Below are 15,068 nucleotides of genomic sequence, written 5' to 3'. Positions count from 1 at the left end.
TCTGTGTTGAAACTTTCACCCTTTGAAAACTTATAACAGAGTCATTACATGCATGCTACAAAAGGTCCCGGGCCAGACCCAAACCGTGGATGTTGAGGTTATGTGATATGAACCTTAACCATTAGGTACCAAAGTACAGTATAAATACTTTGGTAGATTCTTACATTCTTAGAATTGGTCAGTGGTGTAAAACTGAAAAAAGGTAGTTGTCATAGAATCTCATCACTCATTTGTTTTTCTAATTCCCATTTCAGACCAATATGTTTTAAGTGAAGCCAGCTTCATGTGAGCCTTGTTATTCCTCTTTGGTTGTTTGACATTCTGGGACATGTTGCTTTAGCTACAGGGAATTCTTGTTTGCACTTCATGCAACATTACATACCTATTTTACCTTAAAAGTGCTTTAGAATAATTTTAATAGTTCATTGACTTGTAACAGGGAAAATGGAGCCTCTATTATTCCCACTCTGTTCCCTGAACACCTGTTCTTGTTCTATGCAACTTTAGCGAGCAGGTATGATCTCCCTCTAACTCATAGTTAGGGGCTTAATCTGCTGGAATCAGACCCAGAATTGTCAAGAGTAATGCTGAACTGTAGATCAGTTAAAATGACTTAGAAGTCATTAAAAACCAGTGTTCATCTCTGATATCCAGCCAGAAAACTTTGAAAACATCTAGAATTATAAGAGTTTGGTGAATTTGTTACAGTAACAGCATTTCATGGGGATCATGGGTAATATCCACCATTCGGTCATGTTTCAGTTCAATGAGTGGGGCTATGCAGTCAGAGCTCCGGTCAAGAGATTGATAAACTTTTTCCTCCTGTACATGAAAACCACTTCACTGCTCGGAGTTGGAGCCAGACAGAATGAATTACCACTTGTGGCTGCAGAGGGCGGTGTTCCTCAGCAAAGTTACATTTTGTTGCTTTAATCGTGGATATAGACAACACTCAACTGTATTACTTTGATATTGAAAACAGTCTTGTTTTGAAGTTCGGTTTGAACTTATTAGGAGCATGTTTTATGGTTTCCGAACAGATTAATAGATATTTATTTTAATGTGAAAAACACACCATTTGGCTGAATCTTATTTTTTGAGCACAGTTTATGCTTTTCAGCAGTATGTTTTACAGTACAGTAAAGAGCGCAGTTTAAAACTGAACAGTGTTCATTCTCAGTAAATAAGTTATTAATTAAGTTGTGCAGATTTGTCTCCTTTCTCCAAAAATTTAAAATTATATATAAGAAATGTGAAGCACTGTGAGTTCAAAAAGGATCATGGCCAAAATGTGAACTGAGATTCTTTTACCTAAGGTCAACCACTGAGTCACAGATCTACCCATCATAAAAGATGACTCATATAATCCTGATCATGGTCACCACTGGTCATTTTCCCACAATGCATTACTTTTTTATCTCTTGACCCTCACTGTTACCTTCCTGTATGTCTGTGTGCATGGCTAGTTCTGAGAAAAAGCATGAGAGCTTCCTGATTTCCTGAGACTTCCTGACTGAAGAGAAGAGATTTAAGACCTGGAAAAAAAGAAGAATGAAAAACAAAAAAGGATAAAAACAAAATATCTGAATACTTCTGTCAAGGAGGCAGTGTGTGTGAGAGCGCTAGCGTGAGAGTCACTTAAAGACGGAGAGAAAATGACAGGGGTGATGAGAAGAAGAAGACAACAGCACATAAGAGATGAGAGACAAAAACAAGTGTTCAACTAGAGAACAGAAGCGTTGTGTTCAGTGGGAAAGGTCATATATTGTCCTGCGGTGCTGTAGTGCATTAATTACAGGATAAGAAATGATAAGCTCTGCTGCTGTGCTATGAATAGACAGACAGAGAGACAGACGGATAGCTGACAGTGCAACCGGATGCTGACTGTCTCTGGGTTACTTGCAGTGCTGGTGTTCTTTTCATTTCGTGGGTCAGTAACTGCCAGAGCTCAAATAATAGGAGGAGGAAAGGTGTAAAAACAAGGTTACCTGCTTTGAATGTTTCTAAAAAAGTTTATTTATATTATCATTTCGTTGCTATTAGTAAGTCAACAACATTCTTTTAATTGATAAATGGATGATGGCGAAGTTAGCAGGCAGGCAGGAGTCGGTGTTACACAGGCAGGAACACCAGGAAAAGGCAAAGAGGGACCAAGCAACAAGTCCAGTAACAGGCAGGAGGTCAAAATCAGGCATGATAAAGAATCTGACGAGGTGCAGGTGGATTTGACCAGTATATAATCAGGGAGTGCGGAACAGTTGAGCAGCAGATTTAATGACGATCGATCAATGCCATTGCTATTGAGACATTTTACTCAAAACCACAAATGTAAACCTTCTGGTGACACTAGAGGAAAAATCCTCTTAAATGTGATGTTTTTTTGTCATTGCTGATTTCAGATCTAATCTACATGTGTGTATTTTTTAGGCAGAATTAGTTCTTCAAGCAAAAGAAGCATGTTGTTCCTCAGATACTTTGAGAGACTTTTTCTGCCAAATCTAACCATGTAACCATTTGTTTTAAATGGCCAATAGGAAAGAGAATAAACAATCATACTCACTTTACTGTTTTCTTTATATTACCTGTCCATAACCAGGTCAATATTCTCTTCAAAAGATGGTCTTAATAAGTATTTGTTACGCCCTTAGAAAGTCTGATAACAGATGTTTTCATATTGTTACTGCGTCTCTCTCCCTCTCAAAAGAGAAAAATAGAATAATTTGTTTATTATCAACCTTTACAGCAGTTTGGAAAAACAATCTCATTTTCACACATGGGCTGATATTTATGAAATTACTCAGAGTTTGGAGTGAGTTTCAGACACTCCAGGGTCCTGAAACCAACCCAGCATGTAAAGGTTTGTATAAACCTCCAGTTCAAGGGGAATTTAGGAAAAAATTGTTAATTTTCTCAATCACACCCATGCATTTTTGGATCATAAAACATCACACATAAACACATAAATGACCATGGAGACATCTAACACAAGCAAAATTCCAAAAAACAGACTAATTTTCTCATTGAGCAGCATCCTTTGAATTGTACAGTGGGTTTTGAATGAGTTTCATGGGATCGTGAAACTCCTCTTGGAGCCCACTGTGCATGCCAAAGACTTGTGGAGGAAAAAAAAGCATAATTACCAAAAAACAAAAAAGAATATAACAAGGTTTATTCATGCAGTGTCAGCAGGTTGTAACATTCAAAACTGGAAAAAAATGACCAGAGCTTTCAAAAATAAACTTTATGTAGTTTAGCACGTTGCAGGTCTTCCACTGTCATCAACACATCCAAAAGACTGGCTCTGTACTTTTTCCAGCTTTTGAAACCTATAAAGTAGTTCACACCTAATTCTGTGTTTTTATGTTTTTTCTATTTTATCTGTTTTGTATAATGCCACACATGCATCTTAATGAAGATCATTTTTAGGTGTGATTAGGTGTCTCTTTAGCCACACTAGCAGCATGGCTCAAGGAATGGCAGTTGCAGTGTTGTTCTGTTGGTCGACCACTTTGATCCAGACTGGATACCTCAACAACTACTGAATGGATGACTATGAAATGTTTTGCAGACATTTATGGTTCCCTGAGGATGAATCCTACTTATTTTTGTCATCTGCAACACCTGCATCATAGGTGTCTGGGTGCACTGTTCAGACCCATCCCTTCAAGCCAATCAGAATGGAGATGGTCAAGTAAGATACAGATGGTGGAGATAGTTGTCTGAAAAAAAAAAACTTTGTATTAATACTTAGTATTAAATATTCAATACTCCTTTGTTTTAGTGCTACTGAGCGTTCATGAGGACTTTTTGTCAAGTCTGGTTTTTAAGGTCAAAGGTCATACAAATAATGGGTGTTCGGTTGTATGTGTTTGCATGTATCTGTTGTTTCTTTTGTGCAGTTTGTACATTATGCAACTGTGTGTGTGTGTGTGTGTGTGTGTGTGTGTGTGTGTGTGTGTCAGTGGGTGATAGAGGTGGGGGATTCCCGCAGCGACCCGTGTTAACGGGGTGTGTGTGTGTGTGTGTGTCTCCCATCCATCATCACACACACTTCCCTCCTTCAGCGCATTCGAAAATAGAACGGTGTGTGAACATGACCTCTCCCACACATAAACACACACACACATACACACACTAGTAAACACACCCATTACGATGCCATTGTGTCTTGGTTTCTTGTCCAGAATGTGGGTGCGTGTTTGTTTGTGTTTGTGTGTGCATGTATGTGTTTGTGTGCGCGCATGTGTGTGTGTGCGCGCATGTGTGTGTGTGTATTATCAGAAGTTGTAAGGAAAAATGTCCCTCTTGCCATGTCCTCCCTCCTTCTTTCTCTCTCTTGCTCTCTTTTCTTTCTCGCCACAAAGTCTGGAGTCGCTGCCAAATTTCCTTTGTGGCAAAGGTGTGGTGCCACGACACTGTCACACACACACACATAAATGCACACACACACCCTCTCGTTTGTTATAGAAACATCCACACTGTGGATGGGACATGAAATGATAATGACCTCTGTGGTGTCCTGATGTACAGATGAGGTGAAGGTGAAGAACCCTGGGGTGTCAGGAGATGTAGCTACTGTTTCCTCTGCTGAAACCATTATTTCCTAATTCAGGATACCCCTGATTACACAATCCTATTGTACAAAACTAAAAAAAAAAAAAAAGTGAATACAGAGGGGCTGATACCTTTGCACAGCTCTAGACGGTAGGGAAATATCTCTGAACAATTTAAAAACTGTTAATTCAGTTTTGAGAGAGAGGATCCATTTAGAAAAGGTGACCCTGTAAAAATCCTAATTGAATAAATTAGCCCAAGCATACTACAAGCCATGAAATCAGAACATAATTCAGGACATATTTAAAAATTTCAGATGCACGGCTACTGCATCGTGTTATAACTTTATGACCGTGTACTCTCTCAATACAGTAAGATAATATATGTGCTAACAGATCAGGGGCAGAGATTTATATCAGCCCCAAAAAAAGCTGCAAGTACACGGTTGACTCACTATAAACAATGACATAAAGACATAAAGATTTAGCAGATATGCACACACACACACACACACACACACACAGGCAGCCTGGGACAGCAGTGGTAAGTGGGAGTTGTTCCTGGTTGGTCGAGCAGGAGGCTCTGAGACGCCACAGCAGTCTCCCCTGGAGCTGGGCGTGGGGAGGAAAGAAAGTGCGTGTGTGTGTGTGTGTGTGCGTGTGTGCAGGGGGTAATTATATTGTGGTGGAGGAAGGGGGCTGGGGGGGGCATGTCCTTGGCAGACAGGCAAACACACCACATATAATATTCATCTTAAAGCAACAGTTTTTCCTTTCCGATTCACTTCAGTAACTGTGGTAGGAATTCAGTATTTCTATCTGTGTTATTTGTCGAGACGGCAAAAAAGTTATTTCTATTGAAATATAATATTTATTATTTAAAATATTTATTATTTTTATTACAGCAACATATAAAATCTAATCTGCTCATATTTGTATACAGTGCATCCGCTGTGATCAATTTTCCCACAGTTCAAAGTAGCTCATGAATGCAACATTGCCTTTTTCCTGACTTCAGAACCTCTGACCGTCTCAACATCTCTCTTGACTCTTTTTTTTTGTCCTGCGCAACGAAAAGGTAATTTTTCATAAGACATGTGACGTGATGTGACATGTCTTTGCCTCAGATGAAATGAAATGGCGCTGCACCTTTATTATCTGATACATTATTATCCGGTACAGTGTTTTACAAACTCCGTCAACTTGACTTTTTTTCCTTAGTTCACTTAAAAGAGCCATCAAATTTGAAAAAAAGTCAAAGCTGACATCTTGACAAATTGCTTGTTTTCTCCAACCAACAACCTAGAAGTCAAAGACAGTGATATAAATGAAGGGAAAAAAGCAAATACTGAACTGAAAATGTATTAATCTCTACATGCAACCACTGTGTATGTTTCACATTCTAAGTCACAGTACATTTTAAATTCAGTGGAGTAACATGTCTGAGCATCAATCAAAACTGGAGTTTTACTGTTGGGGTACAATATGCCCAAACCCCATCAACACCATCACCGACCCCCCACACAGCCCCCAGACTGCCTCTGTCTCTCTCTCTCTCTCTCTCCCTCTCTCTCTCTCCCTCCCCCCTCCCTCTCTCTCTCCCCCAACGAGTTGTTGTTAAGTTCAGCCACTAATCGCTCTGGTTGGGACTGTGGTCGACTCTGTTACCGCTGTCCTGCCCTCAAATACACACACGCATTCTCACACACACACACACACACACACACACATACACACACAGACACTGTATACCCATGCTAACACATATAGAAACACTTTCTATATGTGTGTGTTCATGTTTTGTCTCTCATTTGGTTGCAAGCTTAATTATAAATGTGGTCTATCTCTCATCCTAATATGCAGGCACATGTGTGTGTGTTACCGTATATATCTGTACATTTATGTATGTGTGCGTGAGCTTTTGGTTGCATGCGTGTGTGTCTTGAATGTGTGTATTTGTGTGTGTGTGCGTGTGTGAGAAGCTCCACTCTCAGTTGGGCAGAAACAATGGAACCTCTCTGATTACATCTCCCTGTACAGGCGGACAGGGTGTGTGTGAGAGAGCGTGTGTGTGTGTGCATGCAAAGCTTCAGGGGGGAGGAAAGGGTGGCGGTCGCAGAGGAGGAAAGAGGGGAGGTAACGTTTACCCCCCCCCCCCCCCCCCAGCCCTGTCTCCCACACACTCGTTCCTTCCCCTCGCACCCACCTGGCATCTCATTGGTTAAGTCCCCAGCTATATATTTATCTGATTGGTCAGGGCGGGGTATATATACACAGCGTGGGTTGGTTAAATCTGGCCACAAGTTTCAAAACTTTCAAACAGGGCAGACAGACAGAGAGACAGTGAGTCGGACGGCCTGAGTGACGGAGGGGAATCAAGCTTTGGACAAACCACTGCACCGCACACTCCAAACAAGAACTGTTGTCTTTTGAGAAAAAAGAGTGAAGAAAAGAAAGAGGCAGAGTCATTGTGGATCATTTTCAGGGGGAATATCCTGCACCACAACTTGTTTGTTTTCTCTTTCTTTCTCCTCTTCTCCCTCCTCTCAGATCTCGATGCTTTGCTTTGGGATTTGTGCTCCAAATCCATCAAATTCTTCTCTTGATCTTTCTCTCTGTCATCTGAAACACTTTGAGTTACAAATTTTTTCCAGAACTTTGCAACCCAACAAACTGAGACAGACGTTTGCAGAATTTCACTCGGACTAAAAGTTGAATCCGAGCCCGGTTCTGGAATGAATTTAACCGAGCCCAGCTTGTCTAGAGAGACTCTTCTGCATCCAAGCCGGGTGTCTCTTGGGGGCCCCTGGACATCCAGAACCCCGAGTCCTGCTTCTGATTCTGAAATGGGGTTTGAGCAGAACCTCTCCGGGGACTGCAGTTCTCCCGATGGCCTCGCACCCGGGAACATGAGGAGGACAGAGCCGAGGATTTCTCTGACGCCCAGTTCAGGGGGACAGAGTCCGGACATGACCCAGGCAGGAGGTGTGTCGGTGGGCACGGCTGACGGGAAGGCTGTGGGGGGTGAGCAGAGGATCCGCAGACCCATGAATGCCTTCATGGTGTGGGCCAAAGATGAGAGGAAGCGACTGGCCCTGCAGAACCCTGACCTGCACAATGCTGTGCTCAGCAAGATGCTCGGTAAGACACAAACAAAAACTCTGAAACTATTTAGAGACTGATGAAATCCAGGGTTAGGTTTAGCTGCTTTTTAGAAGTTTATTAACAGAGACAATCCCGGGGATCACCAGACAGAGGTTAATTCATTTTTTTTAAAACATATTTTATCTTTATTGAATTGTGAAATCTACTACGTCAGAGCTTATTCTTCCAAAATCATGTTAAGATCTTCTTAGTCTTCAGATGTCTTTGGATAACGCAGCCCTGGACACTATAAATTATCTGAACCAACATGTCAAATAAAACTTTCATCAAGTAATTTTCAAATATGTCACCAGTATTGCTCCACCCATCTGAGTCATTTAGTCCCAGAAGCACTAATAATAAGATAAACCACGAAGAGTATGATCTTAGAATTATCTTAACACCAATACACATGTTTATGACTGAACCTGCATATGACTTGCTTCTCTTGACAAAACTCTTGAAAAATAATCAGTCATTTGAATATGATTTAAATCTACACAGTCCCATGATTTTTCTATTTAGAATATAAACTTTGTAATCAAACCCTAGATTTGTTTGGTAGTTCTCCTGTTTGCCCTATTATAGACTTACAGTTGATCTATTTTGTTACATATATTATGATATATTACTAGTTACAGTTAAAGTATATTGGAAGAGGGAAATGAATTTGATTTATCTGATTTATTGTTGAATCTGTGAACATATTCAGTTTATTCACTTAGAGCCAGGTTTGAGGGGTTTTAAGTGTTAACAACTTCACTGTGTACTGCTGAAGCAACTGACATCTGTAATAAATCATGATTGGCTGAAGAACAACTGCACAGTTTCACATAATAGATTTAAAGCAACTAGCTGAGACATAAAAATACTATTTCATACCTAGATCTCCACATTACAATGATCTTTTGAGCATCAAACTCTCACTTGTAATGTGTAAAAAAAGTTTGTAGTTTCCTCAGTGACAGAATAAAAATGACCAAAATGTCATTAGAAACCTCTGAGACCGCTCCTGCTCTATAAATCACTTCTCTGTTCATCCATGTGCTCATTATGTTCCAAACTCCACAGTTTTGTCAAAATATGGAATCCACTGTAACCGACATGAATCCAAGTTGACCACAACTGGTGTTCTCTAGTGAGAAAACTACAAACTTTTTATGACCACCTTTAAACTATGCAGGGGACGAGTGTTTTATATGAAAGATTTTGGGTGGAGTATCAATTTAAGGAAACTTGCTTCTCAAATCACAAAGATGCTGGTGTCTACGACCAGAAGACAAATATAAGCACTTAATGCAGTGGCTGTGACATTAAGAACCCCCACAAAATTAAGCTTTCCCAGAATTCTTATAGGCTGTTTATTTCAGTAGTTTGAACACACAAACATGTAGAGGCATGTTTCCTCATTATTTCTGTATTAGGCATTACAGACACAGCATTGTAGCAGCTCTCAGATTTTCATGCAACTGTCAGAAGAAAACTCCAGTAGAGAAACCAGAAGGGATCATTATTCAAGCTTTGGAAGGGATTATTCTTGAGCTGAAACAGTCAAATAATCACTTACATGATCAACAGATAATTTCAATAATCAGCTAACCTTATCTTTAAGAAACACAGTAAACTGAACACCTTAGGGGTTCAAACAGTTTGTGAAGCTATTTGAATATGTCAGTGTTGCTCTTTTGTGGTATTTCTCATTATGTTTTGACATTTCTAGGCCAAATAATCACTTGATTAATTGAGGTAATAATCATCAGATTAATCAATAATGAAAAGTATTGTTGCCCTGGCTTTTACTGTCTGATGAGGATGATGATTAATAGATATAATTTTCTTGTATTCCTTTTTTTGGTCAAGCCTCTATGATAGTGAGTATAACTCATATATTTGTAATTTTCAGGTCAGTCATGGAAGGCCCTGAGTGCCACAGACAAGCGACCATTTGTGGAGGAAGCGGAACGACTCCGTGTCCAGCACCTCCAGGATCATCCAAACTACAAGTACAGGCCTCGCCGAAAAAAGACAACCAAAAAACTCAAGCGGGTTGAACCTGGGCTTCTGCTTCACAGCCTAGCCCAGGGTGGCGCACCAGGCCTTGGATTAGGACCGGGCGTCAGCCCATTGGGTGCAGAAAGTGTCTCTGGAGGTTCTGCATATGGACATCCAGGCGCTCACCCTCCACACCACCATCACCCCCACCACCTGCTGCCCTCTCTGGGGCACTTCAGGGACCTTCAGGCTCCAGGACACCCAGAGCTAGAGAGCTATGGGCTGCCCACTCCAGAGATGTCTCCTCTGGATGTTCTGGAAGATGGAGCTGGGGAATCAGTGTTTTTCCCCCAACATATGCAAGAGGAAGGGGGAATGGGAGGTTGGAGTGGGTACCACCACCACCTTCACCCTCATAGTCAGCATTACAGCCATCACTACAACAACCACAGTCACCACAGCTCCATACACGCTGCAGCGGCACATGGTCAGGGTTCAGGAATGAGTGTTGGTGCCAGTTTAAGCACCAGTATGAATTCCAGTTTAAGTCCAGGTAGAAGCTCCAGAATTGACTCTAGAATGAGTTCTGTTGAGCCAAATATGACCTCAAGCATGAGCTCTGTCACTTCAGTCTTGGTGAATTCGGTCAATTCCAGGCTAAATCCTACTCATGCCTCCAGTCATCACATTGCCTTAAGGAGTCCTGTAAAGTGCCCACAATCTCTATCCACCTCCTCCTCCCCTGTTTCCTACCCACAGCCCTCTATCAGCCTCCCTGAGTCAATAAAATGCCATCAAACGCCACTGAGCACTGCTCCTGTCGGCTACTTTAGTCAGATGTATGGGAGTAACACCCCTGAATGCTACCCATTTCACCCCCTCTCACCTGGGGCAACTTTCCCCTCCTCCTGAAAACTCTCCCTCCTCCTGCTCGTCCTCCATCCCCTCATCAACGTTCCTTCCCTCTGTGCACTTAGACCCTTCAAATCCCGAGTCCTCCGGCCATTTGGGGTCTTCTTCTGCTGAGTTTTGGTCCGAGGTGGACAGGCATGAATTTGACCAGTACGTGAATATTGGAAGGAATCGAGAGGAGGCCTTCGGACTCAGTGGGAGCTGTGGGGGCGGGTCCAAAGTCCTGGGTGGGCGCAGTAGCAATAGCATAGGTAGCAGCATTAATAGCAGTGTTAACAGTATCATTAACAGGGATGTCAGTAGCATTATGAGTGGTGCTAGTGGGTGTGATGAGGGGAGCAGCCCTCTTATATCTGCTCTCTCTGATGCCAGCAGTGCTGTCTATTACAGTGCCTGTATCACTGGATAAATATTCCATGATCTCATCTCTCACATGTACCTCCTTGCATGCTGCAGTTTAGTTTCGCTCATTTGAACGTACATCAGGAAGTATGTCAGGAGGATTAGTTTTGGCTCATACATTGAATCAAATCATTGAATTAAGTCTCTCATTAAAATGTTTCTAAATGCTGATGTGTCGTACAGAGCTAAAGCTGTGTATAGCCAAAAGCCAACTGTGCTAACTGGAAACTTGTTGAAGTAAAAAACTGATTAATGAATTTCTGAACATGACCCTGAACAGCTGGCTGGCTAGCTAACCAGCTTCCCATGATAATCTGAATTTGGGAAGTCAGGTTAGCATCAACTTGTTAGCATAGATAACTTACCAGCTCTTGTCACCTTTTGTAAGCAGATGTTTAAGAAAAAGGTTTTTGTTTTAGCTGAATTACTGCAAAATTAGTCACTCAGTCAATATAGATGCTCTTTATCAAGATATTATCTGTTGATTGAAGTGAACAGTAGAGGAAGAAAATAAATAAATAAATATGCCCAAGTGTGCACTGTAGGTGCTAGATCTCTGTGTTTACATGAGTAATGCTAAAAAAGAGTCCTTATCAGTAGCTGGTTGAATTTATGACGTGGACGTTGTTCTGGTGGCTGCATAGTCTGAAGAATTCAGGGATGTAGGATATCAGCAGGTGCTTGTCTTGGTTGAAGTGCCTCTGAGCAAGACACAAAGCTCCTACCTGTTCCACAGATTTAGTTTCTCCGGTGACAGTACATGCTATAGGAAGATTATGTGAGCAGAATGATTGCTTTAATTGCACTGTGTGTACTCCGGTCATCAGAAAAATCCACGACTCAGACAAATTTGAATTTCAAGATCATCTCATATTATTTTTGACATTTCATCTCAGGAGCGGACAGATTAATCTCCACTGAACGTCATCAAATTTCAATGAATTTATCTCAAAATAAATGGGAACATGAAGCACAAGGAAGGACAAGCTTGGGAGACAAACAGAGAGAAAAAGACTTGATGGGAGAGACTTGATCCAGCCTCCACATCTCTCAGCAGTGTTGTCGGGAAAGTCTTGGCCATGGACCCAGACTAAACCACTGATGTCTCCCACAAACTATCAGGATGTTTTACAAGCCGGGTCAGGTTTTTTCTGACCGTGATAAATGCAGTTCCCTCTCTATCTCAGTCCATGACAGGGCCTCATGTCAAACTCCATGCCGAAATCTAAGTTTTAAGTTGCTTTGCTTCTTGGCAAACACAGATATGTTGATGATCAAAAGATCATTCTTTTCAACCAGTAAGGCTCTCTAGTATAACAAACATATCACTTGTTCAAACAAAAATGTTAAATTAAAAAGTGCAATTTAGTTCTACAGATTACACAAAATTGAGTTCTACAAGTCAAGCACTATTGGAACAAGTCTTGTGTGGTTGATTATGAAAACATCATCGGGTCTAGGGTCTGCATATTTGCAAATTAAAGCAAAAGCAACACTATACCCCCAGATACTGGTGAGCAGTTTGACCACTCCACTTACAAATAGCTCAAATTTTAATAAAAGTATAATGGTTCAAGTGCTAGGTCTTGAGATTTTTGGGAACATCGGTTTGATGTAGCCATTTACTGTATATATAGATTCTATGCCTCCTGGCAGTATGTGAAGGAGAAACTGAGACTATGAAATGTTCTCTTTGCACTGGGTTTAATGTCTTAGCTGTATAGAAGGAACACTACTTATTAAAAGTAAAATGTCCATAATTTTAAATATGTTTTGTACAGAAAAGGCTTTGTTTTTGTTGTTGTTGATTGAAATAGATTCTTATTTTTCTTATAGTTCAAAATTTTAGCATTTTAGGAAATATACCTATTCACCTTCTTGCAAAAAGAGATGAGAAGATCAGTATCACTCTCATGTCTGTGTGGTGAGTACAAATCTGGAGGTGGGGAGTGATTAGCCTAGCTTAGCATAAAAACAGGAATTGGGAGTTAGCCTAGATTTCTTAAAGAGTCCTCCCCCGAGCATCTCTGATACTTACTAATTAACATGTTGTATTTAATTTGTTTAATACATATAACAAACATAATTTTTTCAACAAAAATGTTTGGTTATTGAGGAAGTTATGTTCTGTTGTCACTGCTCCTGGCTGTTGTTCATCAAGAAATAATTGCACTACATAGCTCCACTTAAAAGAATAATTTGTCATTTTTCTCTCTGTGTTTATGTGGATTAAATAATTGAGATACAAGGTGTTTAGTTGTCAACTTTAAGTGTTGGTATGTAGGGTTTTCCTCTACTTGCAGTTCTAATAATAAGCAAGGCTAATTGTGTCTCGGCTCCGGCTCCATACACAGATACAGCAGTGATGTCGATATTCTCACCTCAAGAAAGTGAATAAGCATATTTCCCAAAATGTCACACTATTCCTTTAAAGGTTATTCCAATAGGAGCAGTGAGTTCCCTCTGTTTTTTTGTATGTATTATAAACTTGCCATAGAAAGGAAACCTATTATTGTAAAGATCTACTGTAGATCACAATGGATCTTTTATGTGTTACATTTTACACTTCGCTCGACCAGTGACACCAGCAAACAAGAAAGTTTCAACTTTCCCTCCCACACCAATGTTATTTACATAAATGGCTGGAAATTAAAATGAGAATTTGTGGTTGTGTTTGTGCTGAGAAAATGAAAAGTCAACAGTTGTAGCTACTGTCGAGGTCTCTCTGTATGTGTTTATGTAGCATCTATCCTGTAACAGTTTTATATACAGCCTGAGTGAAAAGCAGAAGTCTCTCTTCAAGAATTTATCCTGCATCTGTTCTGCATTAGTCGTACAGACAATACTTTTTTTTGTACATGAAACAGTAGAACAAAATCGAGTATCTTGTACAGTGAAACCAGTTATATTTACCACACCGTTCCTTGTGGCTGCCATTGGTTGAAAACAGAGCAACAGTAGATTTTTCCAAACATTTCCTCAGGAGGATAGAGCCACAGAGCAGCAGCAGTTCAAGCTTAAAGTATTAAAAAAATAATTCTACATCTGCATTTGACATTCTTTTCTGTTGACACCAAACAGAGTCTTGTTTCCATTTTAATTTACTGTGACACACAAAGAACATCAGAGACACAGGCGTTTTTGGAGTCGTGCAATAACTCTGGGCTTTTGGTAATAATTATCTGAAGAGAAAAAAACGAAACACCAGATTTTGGGATTAAAACAAAGGGCATTTTCTCAGCAGTCATATAACGACAAATTAAAACCAGGATTTTCCCAGAAGTATAACTGTGATGCTTCTAAATCTGTCTGACAGGGATCAGATTTTATATTTTCTAAGTGTAGAAAATTGTTTTGTTTTTGTTTATATTTGAAATATGTGGGTTGGCTGTAAATGGATCTGTTCTGTTTCATAAAATAATTTCATAAAATAAACACTTCTAATGTTGCACTTCAGTATGTGAGTCTCTCAAGCAACAAGTTGAAATTACAAAAAAAAGTAGGCCCTATTGTACTTTGACCCAAATGGAGTATCATGTTCATTCAGTCCCAGACATTCACACCGAAGAACCCACCAACACAACCAAAAAACATCTCAACTAACTCTTAAATGTAGATTATGATTGGTTTTGTTTGGTTTTGATTCAGTTTAATGTTAAGCAATGAAAAGATCACTTAAAATCAGGAAAATAAAATGATTAGATGATGGTTTTGACTGATGAAAAAAGAGAACATCAAACAGCTGTAGGTCTTGGTAGGAGCCAAGATCAGAACAGGGGTGATTAGAGTTGTCGGCAAATGTCTCCACCCGATCACATCTGCCTTACTGTCCACTGTGCCTTGTACTAAGTGTCAAACTACTTCCTGTTTGCAGCTATGTCTCCTTCCTGTAAACCTTTTTCCTAATGATAAAAAGTATTACTTTCACTTTTAGGACACATCCTTAAAGTTTAGACTCTTGGTTACATCTTTAAAGAACAAAAAAAAAAAACGAACAAAAAATCTCTGTGCAGCTGAGCACTCATCAAACCCACAGAGCTTTAATTTGAAATTTTAGAGGAGGTC

At 40.2% G+C, this 15,068-nt stretch overlaps 1 protein-coding gene across 1 annotated transcript; it reads left to right on the top strand.

Annotated features, from left to right (window-relative positions):
- Positions 1–6,825: 6,825 nt before the first annotated feature.
- sox18 (SRY-box transcription factor 18) lies at positions 6,826–14,454 on the top strand. The gene is given in 3 exon segments (XM_018682830.2): positions 6,826–7,694; positions 9,601–10,547; positions 10,549–14,454. Coding segments are annotated over 3 exon segments (1,815 nt in total). The 5' UTR covers positions 6,826–7,288; the 3' UTR covers positions 11,011–14,454.
- The last annotated feature ends 614 nt before the right edge of the window (positions 14,455–15,068 follow it).

Source organism: Lates calcarifer, linkage group LG6, assembly GCF_001640805.2.
Source record: "Lates calcarifer isolate ASB-BC8 linkage group LG6, TLL_Latcal_v3, whole genome shotgun sequence".
NCBI lineage: Eukaryota > Metazoa > Chordata > Actinopteri > Centropomidae > Lates > Lates calcarifer.
This window is presented reverse-complemented; position numbering and strand designations above follow the sequence as displayed.